We start from the raw sequence: 15994 nt of genomic DNA on the forward strand, positions 1-15994 counted from the left end.
TAATCATCCATGGTTAAAATCTGATACTTTATTAATAATATTTGATTGAAAATTTATCAGTTCCTTGCTTGAATTAGCGGATGCAAATAGATACTATGTGTGACTCGGCATTGAGCGAGGGAGCATAAAATGGCGGCGTGATTGGCCTTCTGTCTCTGTGAGCCGCCATTTTGTCATCCAAGCAAAATACCAAGTGCGAAAAGGAATCCATGTCCATCGCCTTATTTGTGGAAATGCAAACTTTAGCTGGTTATTCTGATATTTTGTCACATAAATTGTCTTCGGATATTGATAGAAAACAATAACAAAGGTGTGGCTGACTAGGGCTCTTTAAATGTGCAAAAAGTAGCTACAAAAGAGTCTATTAACTTGCCGCCTTTTATTTGCAAATTTTTCATTTGTAGATACTGTGGAAAATCGAGAAAATCGTGATCAAGTCGAGCATGATTTTAGCTAGAGGTTTTTACGTTATTCGTTTGCCCTAATAATAGTATAAAAATAATACTTAATTTTTACATGCAGAGGTTTTTGCGTCACTCGTTTCCTTTGCTCCAAGCATACAAAGCTTTCTGTGTCGCAAAAGCATGCGAGCGTTGCAATCGTTTGGCAAGTAAACCCAAGTTTGTAGTATAATTCTCGGGAACCCGAAAATATAAGTTGTGGACCAATTTGGAATATACACTTTGTGATATAGGTTTTTTTTCTTAGCATAATAAAACGCATTGTGACTAAGCTGAACCGACTATGCTAAATGATATAAGAAACATTAATCTGTTTTCATTATAAAAGGTGTCAAGGGTATAAAAAAAATCGGCCTCCGGCGTTAATCATATTTTAGTCAGGCGCCATTTTCATTTCAATCTCATTAGATAAATAAATATTAAAATTTACAGAGGGATATGTTTGACGCCTGATTTTTTTACTATGTGCGCGTATGCACATATAACAAAAATAACGATTTTAGTTGTGTTTATGTGATTAAAGGTGTTTTATTTCTAAATTTACAAGTATATTTTTTTACAAAAATTTGCGCGCCAGTCTTTGTTTGCAAAACGAAGGCTTCGCAAAGGTAAGCAAACAAACGATTACATACGTCAAAATTCTTTTATGCTCCAATATAAAGGCTAAAACACTAAGCTCTAAACCTACTTCTAATTTGATATCTATTTTTCCGAGTTGTAAGAGTCTCATTAGAGTTTAACCCCGAATTAACCCTACTACCTTTTAATTATATCGTAAACATTCAACTTTACCATCGGACCTCGTGGCCAAGTGGCTTCCAGGCTCATATATAACACCTTTTTGTTTTCACTGAAATGATTCTTCTATCTCATTTTGTGTTTGTTATAGTCGGTGGTTTTATTTGCTGACTCCATTTCTGTCTCTGGTCTTTATTGGCTCTCGTTTTATTTGAAGGAAAAGACAATAAGATGTGTGTAATTAACTACATAAACATCCATGGGCAGCATTGTGCGTGTACTTCTAAACACACCAGAGAAGTGAGTTTTGAGAGCCGTCTCACCACGTAAGCTATATTATGCCATTTATCATTTCAGCTCCTGGAATTGAGTTAACTATTGTTTGAGCTTACAACAGAGGGCTGTTGAGAATCTTTGTAGCCTAGAAAAACCGGTCTTTGGTGCTACCATTCAGCTTTTCGTCTTTGACAACAGACATTGCGTTCCCGCATGATGGCAAAGATGGCTAAGACAGTTATACCTCTGCTGTTTTGCTTTCTCGTTAATTCCGCAACTGAGTCTGAAGAACTCTTGAGAAACGACCCATCAGTAGTGGAGCCAGAAAGGCCACAAATTCAAGACACAAGGCCTGGGGTCTTCTCTATGAAGGCACGCGAAGCACTCGCCATTATCGACAAGATTCGCACCGAACAACCCGACTGCGACCGCGTAAGACACATGGATGTCCTCGACATCCAGTACCAAAACACTATCTATAAACTGCAAGCGGCCATGTCCATCCGGACGGCCAATTTGGTATCAGACATGCTCCCTACAGGGTCGGCTAAAACACTTCCAAACCGACCAAATACCTCTACCTTTTTGACAAACCCGGAACTCCTGTACAGTATCGTTCGCAACAATGTTGAAAGTGATGCCTTGATATTTGGGTCTGGGATTATGTTTGTTAGCTATCCTGGTGCAAATAACTCTTGGTATGCGCCGTATGCGTACAGAAATTTATGGGACCCATATATAAAAGTCAAGGATTTGTCAACAACATGGAGTTATCTCCATGAGAAATTTGTATCTTTTATGATGGCCAAGTCCAAAGATCGACCTTTTCCTGCCAGAAAGACTTACTACTATGAAAGGAGGTAAGAAATCTTTAGCAGTAGTGGCGAATCTAGAGCCTGGGGCAGGAAGGGGTGGGGGGGGGGGGGGGTATAGGGGTGCCGCCAAGGGACAGTAACACTGACCCTGCTAAGGTCAAAATAACAACACACCCAATAAAATCATACCCTCTGTTTAGGACAAAACTGGACAAACGATCGCTTAAATACACCACGAACATAGGAGTCTCACGAGAGAAGGATTTGACGATGATACTCGGCTTGACAAATGTGAAAGCCAAATTTTATTATCAGATTATGTTGTCAGATTATAGGAATTAAAGAGTCCATCTCTTTAAAGCCTTGTGCTTTATTATATTATTTTAGATATAATCATGTCAATAGCAGCTGTGGCAAAAATAATAAACCGAGACTGCCTGTGTGTCGGTGATACTCATGCCAAAGCACCCTCCCCCGGCAAATCCTGGCATCCCCCACCCCTTCCTCGCAAGACAAATCCTGCATGGTATATATTGATCCATAGGAACAGCTCGTCAGATTTCCCGCCGGTTCTCCTGAATCACTCATTTGCGGGACCACTGGATGGATTGTGGACTCGCCCGTATTATGAGTGTACAACCTCCCAGGTTTGGCTCATCACGTACACGGTACCAATCATAGGGAACTGGGACCCAAGAGGACCGGTTGCGTTTTTGTAAGTTAAGTCTTATCCTGTTGTGGCCCCCAGGGTTTTTCAAAGGATGGTTCAGTCAGCTTTATTGTTGTTTTCGTGCAACACAGGAAGACAAGTTAAAATGTTAAATAACCTCTGAAAAGAAAGCTTTATACTTTTTATACCAAATTAAATCGACAAAGTTTGGAATATTTTCCCAGCTGGTGGCTGAAAGTGGATGTTCTCAAATTAAAATTTATCTAAAAATACAAAAGTCTTCAAACTTCTCAGTTTGGAAAGAGCAATCTGATAATTTTGCTTTAAAACAGAGTTTCTTTCTTATATGGTATTTCCAAATGTAGTTATGCCCTTATATGGCATTTTCCTAATGTAGCTATGTCCTTATATGGTATTTCCAAATGTAGTTATGCCCTTATATGGTATTTTCCTAATGTATCTGTCCTTATATGGTATTTCCAAATGTAGTTATGCCCTTATATGGTATTTCCCAATGTAGCTATGCCCTTATATGGTATTTCGCAGGGGTGTGACAACCATCGATATCGAGCTGACTAATGTGGATATTAACCAGTGCGAGGAGACTTTAGGAGGGACTTTTCAATTTGGGGTGTTTGCTGGGACTCATCACTGTAAAAATGAAACAACACAGGTACTGTATGCATTTATACAGGCCCGTACCCAGGGGGGGTGCAGGGGGTGCGAACGCAACCCCCCCCCCCCCCCCCCACACACACACACACATTAGTCGAAAGTCCACCTCGGCTCTTTTTGTAGATAAACTATAAAGCATAAGCTAGATCACTCTGGTATGTCATAAATCTATAAGTCAGACTTCTTTTGTAGCCAAATCCGACAATAAACGTCACGTGGAGATACTGCATAGCCCTTTTTATTCTTTCGCGGGTGGTCAGATTTTTATCAGAGAACTCACTCCCCCCTGGAAAAATTAGGTCCACCCCCTTCGCACCTGGAAAAATTAGGTCCACCCCCTTCGCACCCCCCCCCCCCCCCCCAAGAAAAAACCTGGTTACGGTTCTGTTATATGACACGTTAAAAATAATGATGATGAATAAAAATATATAGATATAAACTAAGTAGAAACAAGCATAGGCAGCCTGACAAAGGGACAGACACATGAATGGATATAGAGATAGACGAACAGAGGGGCGGTAGTACCTTTCGGTCTTGGAACTGCCATTCGCCATTTGCGAATCGCCGTTTGCACTGACAACGTTTTTTTGATGAAGTGTATTTAAAATTGTGTCTCAGTACTATCGTCTTCTTTTTTTAGTGCGTGCCGGTAACAGGGCGTGGTTTTCGCGCCGGTTCCTACAAATGTATCTGTAAGCCTGGCTACTATTTCCCCCTCCTTACCCCCCAGAAGTACTTCAATGGTACAGATATTGAACGCTACGCGAGCGACAACCAGAGCGAGTACTACACTAAGGCCGGCTCCTTTGAATGCTTGCCTTGCAAAAAGGGCTGTACGACATGCGTGGATAACTCACCATGCTTAGTCACGCTGAATTGGTCTCTGCGTCACGCAATGATAGCACTTACGTTACTCACGGTGACTGTAACGCTAGGAATTGCAGCCTTTGTGGTGTATTACAGAGAAATAAAGGTAATGTAATATAAAGTCTTTGTTATACATTATCTAAGAATATTACTCTTGTCACGCTCGGAATAATAGATGTCACGTCACTCATCTCACGCCCGGGATAACTCATGTTTTGTCACGCTCGGGATAGCACTAGTCACGTCACTTATGCCGCGCCCTGGACAACATATGTCATGTCACGGTCAGGATAGTACATGTCACGTCACTCATGTCGCGCCCGGGATAACTCATGTTTTGTCACGCTCGGGATTGCACTAGTCACGTCACTTATATCGCGCCCTGGACAACATATGTCATGTCACGGTCAGGATAGTACATGTCACGTCACTCATTTCACGCCCTGGACAACATATGTCATGTCACGGTCAGGATAGTACATGTCACGTCACTCATGTCACGCCCTGGACAACATATGTCATGTCACGGTCAGGATAGTACATGTCACGTCACTTATGTCACGCCCTGGACAACATATGTCATGTCACGGTCAGGATAGTACATGTCACGTCACTCATGTCGCGCCCGGGATAACTCATGTTTTGTCACGCTCGGGATAGCACTAGTCACGTCACTTATGTCGCGCCCTGGACAACATATGTCATGTCACGGTCAGGATAGTACATGTCACGTCACTCATGTCGCGCCCGGGAAAACATAAATAACAATTAGCCACAAGTGAGGATTTTGCAATTACTTACTTTTAAAATAATGAATGTTGAGTAAGCGTCCTTCAAGTAAACGGGTATTTTGAGATAAGCGCCCCATACGGGGCTATAAGAATAAAATAAGCACCCAGGGCGATAAAACGTCCATTTACAGTTTTCCGAATAATTTCCAGGTCGTGAAAACAGCTAGTCCCCAGTTCCTGTGCATGATAATTTGTGGGACAGTGTTGATGTATTTGGAGGTAAGACTGAATGAAGGCAGGTATGTAGGTATTTTGAAGTTGGTCTGAAGGATCTGAATGAAGACAGGTATCAATGCATTTGTAGGTAGTTCTGAATGAAGACAGGTATCAATGCATTTGGAGGTAGTTCTGAATGAAGACAGGTATCAATGCATTTGGAGGTCAAGTTCTGAATGAAGACAGGTATCAATGCATTTGGAGGTAGTTCTGAATGAAGACAGGTATCAATGCATTTGGAGGTAGTTCTGAATGAAGACAGGTATCAATGCATTTGGAGGTAGTTCTTAATGAAGACAGGTATCAATGCATTTGGAGGTAGTTCTAAATGAAGACAGGTATCAATGCATTTGGAGGTAGTTCTGAATGAAGACAGGTATCAATGCATTTGGAGGTAGTTCTGAATGAAGACAGGTATCAATGCATTTGGAGGTAGTTCTTAATGAAGACAGGTATCAATGCATTTGGAGGTAGTTCTGAATGAAGACAGGTATCAATGCATTTGGAGGTAGTTCTAAATGAAGACAGGTATCAATGCATTTGGAGGTAGTTCTGTATGAAATCTGGCATTAATGCATTTGGAGGTACAATGAAGGAGGGTATCAATGTATTTGGAGGTAGTTCTGAATAAAGATCAATTCATTTGGAGGTAGTTTTGAATGAAGTCAGATATAAATGTATTTGGAGGTATATCTGAATAAAGAAGGTTATCAATGCATTTGGAGGAAGTTCTGAATGAAATCAGGTATCAATGCATTTGGAGGTAGTTCTGAATGAAGTCAGATATCAATGCATTTGGAAGTAAGACTGAATGAAGGCAGGTATAAATGCATAAAGTTTGCTGTGCTGTTCCATGAGTAGGGGGTGATGATGATGTAAAAACTAGCTCCTTATAGCGACATAAATGTAAAATAAAGGTATGGAACCGCATGACCACCGCTCTAATACTACATGGTCATATCATTCGTTTATTACTTTTCACAGATCCTTGCTTCATATCCGGAACCCGTCAATCATCTGTGTATCGTACGATTGTGGTTTCGCCATATTGGTTTTGGACTAGCATACACTTCACTTCTGCTAAAAACGTGGAGGTACGTCTGAGAAAAATGGTCAGAAGGGAAGGTGACAAAAGGGTGTGGTCTACTACATGCCACAGAGAAGACATGACCGAAAAGCCTAAAGCATGCGCAATGTTTATAGCATTCAAGCGTTACGGTTTATAATAACATTCAGGCGTTACGGTTTATCATAGCTTTCAGGCGTTACGGTTTATCATAGCATTCTGGCGTTGCAGTTTATCATAGCCTTCAGGCATTACGGTTTATCATAGCCTTCAGGCGTTACGGTTTATAATAACATTCAGGCGTTACGGTTTATCATAGCATTCAGGCATTACGGTTTATCATAGCATTCAGGCGTTACGGTTCATCATAGCATTCAGGCATTACGGTTTATCATAGCATTCAGGCGGTACGGTTTATCATAGCCTTCAGGCATTACGGTTTATCATAGCTTTCAGGAGTTACGGTTTATCATAGCATTCAGGCGGTACGGTCTATCATAGCCTTCAGGCATTACGGTTTATCATAGCATTCAGGCGTAACGATTTATCATAGGCGTTACGGTTTATCATAGCATTCTGGCGTTACGGTTTATCATAGCTTTCAGGCGTTACGGTTTATCATAGCATTCTGGCGTTGCGGTTCATCATAGCCTTCAGGCATTACGGTTTATCATAGCCTTCAGGCGTTGCGGTTTATCATAGCATTCAGGCGTTACGGTTTATCATTGCATTCAGGCGTTACGGTTTATCATAGCATTCAGGCATTACGGTTTATCATAGCATTTAGGCGTTACGGTTTATCATAGCTTTTAGGCGTTACGGTTTATCATAGCTTTTAGGCGTTACGGTTTATCATAGCATTCAGGCATTGCGGTTTATCATAGCATTCAGGCATTGCGGTTTATCATAGCATTCAGGTATTACGGTTTATTATAGCATTCAGGCGTTACGGTTTATCATAGCCTTCAGGTATTACGGTTTATCATGGCATTCAGGCGGAACGGTTTATCATAGCATTCTGGCATTGCGGTTTATCATAGGCTTCAGGCGTTACGGTTTATCATAGCATTCTGGCGTTGCAGTTTATCATAGGCTTCAGGTATTACGGTTTATCATAGCATTCAGGCGGTACGGTTTATTATAGCATTCAGGCGTTACGGTTTATCTAGCATTCAGGCATTACGGTTTATCATAGCATTCAGGCGTTACGGTTTATCATAGCATTCAGTCGTTACGGTTTATCATAGCATTCAGGCATTACGGTTTATTATAGCATTCAGGCGTTATGGTTTATCATAGCATTCAGGCATTACGGTTTATCATAGCATTCAGGCGTTACGGTTTATCATAGCATTCAGTCGTTACGGTTTATCATAGCATTCAGGCATTACGGTTTATTATAGCATTCAGGCGTTACGGTTTATTATAGCATTCAGGGGGAACGGTTTATCATAGCCTTCAAGCATTACGGTTTATCATAGCATTCAGGCGTTACGGTTTATTATAGCATTCAGGGGGGACGGTTAATCATAGCCTTCAGGCATTACGGTTTATCATAGCATTCAGGGGGAACGGTTTATCATAGCCTTCAAGCATTACGGTTTATCATAGCATTCAGGCGTTACGGTTTATCATGGCATTCAGGCGTTACGGTTTATTATAGCATTCAGGCGTTACGGTTTAACATAGCATTCAGGCGTTACGGTTTAACATAGCATTCAGGCGTTACGGTTTATCATAGCCTTCAGGCATTACGGTTTATCATAGCATTCAGGCGTTACGGTTTATTATAGCATTCAGGCGGTACGGTTTAACATAGCATTCAGGCGTTACGGTTTAACATAGCATTCAGGCGTTACGGTTTATCATAGCATTCAGGCATTACGGTTTATCATAGCATTCAGGCGTTACGGTTTATTATAGCATTCAGGCGGTACGGTTTATCATAGCCTTCAGGCGGTACGGTTTAACATAGCATTCAGGCGTTACGGTTTATCATAGCATTCAGGCGGTACGGTTTATTATAGCATTCAGGCGGTACGGTCTATCATAGCCTTCAGGCATTACGGTTTATCATAGCATTCAGGCGTAACGATTTATCATAGGCGTTACGGTTTATCATAGCATTCTGGCGTTACGGTTTATCATAGCTTTCAGGCGTTACGGTTTATCATAGCATTCTGGCGTTGCGGTTCATCATAGCCTTCAGGCATTACGGTTTATCATAGCCTTCAGGCGTTACGGTTTATCATAGCATTCAGGCGTTACGGTTTATCATTGCATTCAGGCGTTACGGTTTATCATAGCATTCAGGCATTACGGTTTATCATAGCATTTAGGCGTTACGGTTTATCATAGCTTTTAGGCGTTACGGTTTATCATAGCTTTTAGGCGTTACGGTTTATCATAGCATTCAGGCATTGCGGTTTATCATAGCATTCAGGCATTGCGGTTTATCATAGCATTCAGGTATTACGGTTTATTATAGCATTCAGGCGTTACGGTTTATCATAGCCTTCAGGTATTACGGTTTATCATGGCATTCAGGCGGAACGGTTTATCATAGCATTCTGGCATTGCGGTTTATCATAGGCTTCAGGCGTTACGGTTTATCATAGCATTCTGGCGTTGCAGTTTATCATAGGCTTCAGGTATTACGGTTTATCATAGCATTCAGGCGGTACGGTTTATTATAGCATTCAGGCGTTACGGTTTATCTAGCATTCAGGCATTACGGTTTATCATAGCATTCAGTCGTTACGGTTTATCATAGCATTCAGGCATTACGGTTTATTATAGCATTCAGGCGTTATGGTTTATCATAGCATTCAGGCATTACGGTTTATCATAGCATTCAGGCGTTACGGTTTATCATAGCATTCAGTCGTTACGGTTTATCATAGCATTCAGGCATTACGGTTTATTATAGCATTCAGGCGTTACGGTTTATTATAGCATTCAGGGGGAACGGTTTATCATAGCCTTCAAGCATTACGGTTTATCATAGCATTCAGGCGTTACGGTTTATTATAGCATTCAGGGGGGACGGTTAATCATAGCCTTCAGGCATTACGGTTTATCATAGCATTCAGGGGGAACGGTTTATCATAGCCTTCAAGCATTACGGTTTATCATAGCATTCAGGCGTTACGGTTTATCATGGCATTCAGGCGTTACGGTTTATTATAGCATTCAGGCGTTACGGTTTAACATAGCATTCAGGCGTTACGGTTTAACATAGCATTCAGGCGTTACGGTTTATCATAGCCTTCAGGCATTACGGTTTATCATAGCATTCAGGCGTTACGGTTTATTATAGCATTCAGGCGGTACGGTTTATCATAGCCTTCAGGCGGTACGGTTTAACATAGCATTCAGGCGTTACGGTTTATCATAGCATTCAGGCGGTACGGTTTATTATAGCATTCAGGCGTTACGGTTTATCATAGCATTCAGGCGTTACGGTTTATCATAGCATTCAGGGGGAACGGTTTATCATAGCCTTCAGGCATTACGGTTTATCATAGCATTCAGGGGGAACGGTTTATCATAGCCTTCAAGCATTACGGTTTATCATAGCATTCAGGCGTTACGGTTTATTATAGCATTCAGGGGGAACGGTTTATCATAGCCTTCAGGCATTACGGTTTATCATAGCATTCAGGGGGAACGGTTTATCATAGCCTTCAAGCATTACGGTTTATCATAGCATTCAGGCGTTACGGTTTATCATAGCATTCAGGCGTTACGGTTTATTATAGCATTCAGGCGTTACGGTTTATTTAGCATTCAGGCGTTACGGTTTATCTATCATTCAGGCGTTACGGTTTATCTAGCATTCAGGCGTTACGGTTTATCTAGCATTCAGGCGTTACGGTTTATCTGGCATTCAGGCGTTACGGTTTATCATAGCATTCAGGCGTTACGGTTTATCATAGCATTCAGGCGTTACGGTTTATCATAGCATTCAGGCGTTACGGTTTATCATGGCATTCAGACGTTACGGTTTATTATAGCATTCAGGCGTTACGGTTCATCATAGCATTCAGGCGTTACGGTTTATTATAGCATTCAGGCGTAACGGTTTATCATAGCATTCTGGCGTTACGGTTTATCATAGCATTCAGGCGTTACGGTTTATCATAGCATTCAGGCGTTACGGTTTATCATTGCATTCAGGCGTTACGGTTTATTATAGCATTCAGGCGTTACGGTTTACCTAGCATTCAGGCGTTACGGTTTATTATAGCATTCAGGCGTTACGGTTTATCATAGCATTCAGGCGTTACGGTTTATCATAGCATTCAGGCGTTACGGTTTATTATAGCATTCAGGCGTTACGGTTTATCATAGCATTCAGGCGTTACGGTTTATTATAGCATTCAGGCGTTACGGTTTATCATAGCATTCTGGCGGTACGGTTTAACATAGCATTCAGGCGTTACGGTTTAACATAGCATTCAGGCGTTACGGTTTATCATAGCATTCAGGCATTACGGTTTATCATAGCATTCAGGCGTTACGGTTTATCATAGCATTCAGTCGTTACGGTTTATCATAGCATTCAGGCATTACGGTTTATTATAGCATTCAGGCGTTACGGTTTATTATAGCATTCAGGGGGAACGGTTTATCATAGCCTTCAAGCATTACGGTTTATCATAGCATTCAGGCGTTACGGTTTATTATAGCATTCAGGGGGGACGGTTAATCATAGCCTTCAGGCATTACGGTTTATCATAGCATTCAGGGGGAACGGTTTATCATAGCCTTCAAGCATTACGGTTTATCATAGCATTCAGGCGTTACGGTTTATCATGGCATTCAGGCGTTACGGTTTATTATAGCATTCAGGCGTTACGGTTTAACATAGCATTCAGGCGTTACGGTTTAACATAGCATTCAGGCGTTACGGTTTATCATAGCCTTCAGGCATTACGGTTTATCATAGCATTCAGGCGTTACGGTTTATTATAGCATTCAGGCGGTACGGTTTAACATAGCATTCAGGCGTTACGGTTTAACATAGCATTCAGGCGTTACGGTTTATCATAGCATTCAGGCATTACGGTTTATCATAGCATTCAGGCGTTACGGTTTATTATAGCATTCAGGCGGTACGGTTTATCATAGCCTTCAGGCGGTACGGTTTAACATAGCATTCAGGCGTTACGGTTTATCATAGCATTCAGGCGGTACGGTTTATTATAGCATTCAGGCGGTACGGTCTATCATAGCCTTCAGGCATTACGGTTTATCATAGCATTCAGGCGTAACGATTTATCATAGGCGTTACGGTTTATCATAGCATTCTGGCGTTACGGTTTATCATAGCTTTCAGGCGTTACGGTTTATCATAGCATTCTGGCGTTGCGGTTCATCATAGCCTTCAGGCATTACGGTTTATCATAGCCTTCAGGCGTTGCGGTTTATCATAGCATTCAGGCGTTACGGTTTATCATTGCATTCAGGCGTTACGGTTTATCATAGCATTCAGGCATTACGGTTTATCATAGCATTTAGGCGTTACGGTTTATCATAGCTTTTAGGCGTTACGGTTTATCATAGCTTTTAGGCGTTACGGTTTATCATAGCATTCAGGCATTGCGGTTTATCATAGCATTCAGGCATTGCGGTTTATCATAGCATTCAGGTATTACGGTTTATTATAGCATTCAGGCGTTACGGTTTATCATAGCCTTCAGGTATTACGGTTTATCATGGCATTCAGGCGGAACGGTTTATCATAGCATTCTGGCATTGCGGTTTATCATAGGCTTCAGGCGTTACGGTTTATCATAGCATTCTGGCGTTGCAGTTTATCATAGGCTTCAGGTATTACGGTTTATCATAGCATTCAGGCGGTACGGTTTATTATAGCATTCAGGCGTTACGGTTTATCTAGCATTCAGGCATTACGGTTTATCATAGCATTCAGTCGTTACGGTTTATCATAGCATTCAGGCATTACGGTTTATTATAGCATTCAGGCGTTATGGTTTATCATAGCATTCAGGCATTACGGTTTATCATAGCATTCAGGCGTTACGGTTTATCATAGCATTCAGTCGTTACGGTTTATCATAGCATTCAGGCATTACGGTTTATTATAGCATTCAGGCGTTACGGTTTATTATAGCATTCAGGGGGAACGGTTTATCATAGCCTTCAAGCATTACGGTTTATCATAGCATTCAGGCGTTACGGTTTATTATAGCATTCAGGGGGGACGGTTAATCATAGCCTTCAGGCATTACGGTTTATCATAGCATTCAGGGGGAACGGTTTATCATAGCCTTCAAGCATTACGGTTTATCATAGCATTCAGGCGTTACGGTTTATCATGGCATTCAGGCGTTACGGTTTATTATAGCATTCAGGCGTTACGGTTTAACATAGCATTCAGGCGTTACGGTTTAACATAGCATTCAGGCGTTACGGTTTATCATAGCCTTCAGGCATTACGGTTTATCATAGCATTCAGGCGTTACGGTTTATTATAGCATTCAGGCGGTACGGTTTAACATAGCATTCAGGCGTTACGGTTTAACATAGCATTCAGGCGTTACGGTTTATCATAGCATTCAGGCATTACGGTTTATCATAGCATTCAGGCGTTACGGTTTATTATAGCATTCAGGCGGTACGGTTTATCATAGCCTTCAGGCGGTACGGTTTAACATAGCATTCAGGCGTTACGGTTTATCATAGCATTCAGGCGGTACGGTTTATTATAGCATTCAGGCGTTACGGTTTATCATAGCATTCAGGCGTTACGGTTTATCATAGCATTCAGGGGGAACGGTTTATCATAGCCTTCAGGCATTACGGTTTATCATAGCATTCAGGGGGAACGGTTTATCATAGCCTTCAAGCATTACGGTTTATCATAGCATTCAGGCGTTACGGTTTATTATAGCATTCAGGGGGAACGGTTTATCATAGCCTTCAGGCATTACGGTTTATCATAGCATTCAGGGGGAACGGTTTATCATAGCCTTCAAGCATTACGGTTTATCATAGCATTCAGGCGTTACGGTTTATCATAGCATTCAGGCGTTACGGTTTATTATAGCATTCAGGCGTTACGGTTTATTTAGCATTCAGGCGTTACGGTTTATCTATCATTCAGGCGTTACGGTTTATCTAGCATTCAGGCGTTACGGTTTATCTAGCATTCAGGCGTTACGGTTTATCTGGCATTCAGGCGTTACGGTTTATCATAGCATTCAGGCGTTACGGTTTATCATAGCATTCAGGCGTTACGGTTTATCATAGCATTCAGGCGTTACGGTTTATCATGGCATTCAGACGTTACGGTTTATTATAGCATTCAGGCGTTACGGTTCATCATAGCATTCAGGCGTTACGGTTTATTATAGCATTCAGGCGTAACGGTTTATCATAGCATTCTGGCGTTACGGTTTATCATAGCATTCAGGCGTTACGGTTTATCATAGCATTCAGGCGTTACGGTTTATCATTGCATTCAGGCGTTACGGTTTATTATAGCATTCAGGCGTTACGGTTTACCTAGCATTCAGGCGTTACGGTTTATTATAGCATTCAGGCGTTACGGTTTATCATAGCATTCAGGCGTTACGGTTTATCATAGCATTCAGGCGTTACGGTTTATTATAGCATTCAGGCGTTACGGTTTATCATAGCATTCAGGCGTTACGGTTTATTATAGCATTCAGGCGTTACGGTTTATCATAGCATTCTGGCGGTTTGTGTGTTCTAGGGTCGCAGTCATATTTCGTGTCAAATCAGCGCAAAAAGTCCGCCTGACAGACCGCCACCTGATGTAGCGCCTCGTCCCCATACTGGCCGTGTATCTCGTATACCTGCTGGCCTGGTCACTAGCAGCTCCAAGTCATGTGGTCGAAATTAATAACCACGTGGGTCGCAAGTTCGCCATGTGCTCATTTGATTGGTGGGATCATGCTATATTGATATGTAAGAAGCTTGCCCTCTATTATGTTGCATTTTCCCGCACCTTCATTCTTAAGTCTCTTTTTCCCTTCCCTTCCCTTCCCTTCCCTTCCCTTCCCTTCCCTTCCCTTCCCTTCCCTTCCCTTCCCTTCCCTTCACTTCCCTTTCTTTCTCGTCTCTTCTCTTCCCGTCTCTAATCGACTCACATATCCTCTGTAGACCCCTGTTCTAATCTACTTAACAGCATTTATACTGCAAAATGTGCTGAGAAGGCTTCCCTTCTTTCACCTTTTTTAATATTCTTAGTTGAGGTGATGTTCCTGTTTTGGGGGATACGGTTGTGCTACAATGTGCGCAAGGCGCCGTCTGCGTTTAACGAGAGCAAGTTTATAAGCTGGTCCATCTACAATATGACAGTAGTTACACTGTTCCTCAAGATTACAAGGTAAGTCATCATCCATCATCATCATTGTCATCATAGCAGCCATTAACATCACCATAACCATCATCACCACCATCATCGTCACCACCACCATCACCATTACCATCACAAACACCATCACCACCATCATCATCATCATCACCACCATCATCATCATCATCATCATCATTATTATAATCAGCATTCCCGGTCGCAAAAAGGAAAAAGGCGAAAACACATATGATGTAAAAAAAATTCAAATAATTTGTCATAGGATTAACCCTCCGTGTTGTCTCTACTTTGAAATACGTACCGTCTTTACCATTAAATATCATTTCTGTGCGCGAATGTATTCTTGGCGATCCCCTCAGATCACCTAAACTTTCTATTATATCGTAGTTACCTCCTTACCCTGCAGCCTCAATCTATTTTTAACCATCGAACATATGCGATGAATACGTTTAAAGGTCATCCGATACGTTGACGTCAATGTCTCCTTAACCTTCAAACCCCTCACGGCAGGCAACTGCTGGTGGGTCGTCCATGGATTAACGCAACACGATATTATAGTAGAACAAAATAGAGAAAGCGCAGTGATTTTTTATCTACAGATATAAGAGCCAAAAGGTTTTTTTTTTTTTTTACCGTTTCGAGGGTCTCTACCCTATCAGAAGTGCGCGAGAGAGAATCTAACAGAGTTTACATTACACGTCATATAGTTATCCGTGATTACTGATGAACAGCTTTGCCAAAACCTGGGGAATTCTCACTCAGAAATATATATGTTTTTTTCACATGTTCTTAGCTAGCATGGTATATTATTCGCTTGTCCCTTCCCTATATTATTTGGTTGTCCCTTCCCTATATTATTTGGTTGGCCCTTCCCTATATTATTTGGTTGGCTCTTCCCTTGGTCCTTTACTGGTGGCATGCTAGACGGGTATATAGACAACTTGGTCCTCTAGTGCCCGTCAATGCTCGCATGCTAACGCTATTTTTCTACCAGATGCGCATAGAGATATCATACGCCAAGCAGACTATTATTTACTTGTGCGTCATTGTT

The 15994-nt window shown here is 41.6% G+C and overlaps 1 protein-coding gene across 1 annotated transcript in view; it reads left to right on the forward strand.

Annotated features, from left to right (window-relative positions):
- Positions 1 to 53: 53 nt before the first annotated feature.
- LOC5518444 (probable G-protein coupled receptor CG31760) overlaps positions 54 to 15994 on the forward strand; it is a 28428-nt gene continuing 12487 nt past the window's right edge. The window contains 8 exon segments of the mRNA XM_048734075.1: positions 54 to 2335; positions 2835 to 3005; positions 3507 to 3633; positions 4276 to 4608; positions 5444 to 5512; positions 6494 to 6603; positions 14320 to 14534; positions 14817 to 14955. Coding sequence (XP_048590032.1) covers positions 1689 to 2335; positions 2835 to 3005; positions 3507 to 3633; positions 4276 to 4608; positions 5444 to 5512; positions 6494 to 6603; positions 14320 to 14534; positions 14817 to 14955 — 1811 coding nt within the window. The 5' untranslated portion in view covers positions 54 to 1688.

The sequence above is a fragment of the Nematostella vectensis genome, chromosome 11, assembly GCF_932526225.1.
Source record: "Nematostella vectensis chromosome 11, jaNemVect1.1, whole genome shotgun sequence".
Lineage (NCBI taxonomy): Eukaryota > Metazoa > Cnidaria > Anthozoa > Actiniaria > Edwardsiidae > Nematostella > Nematostella vectensis.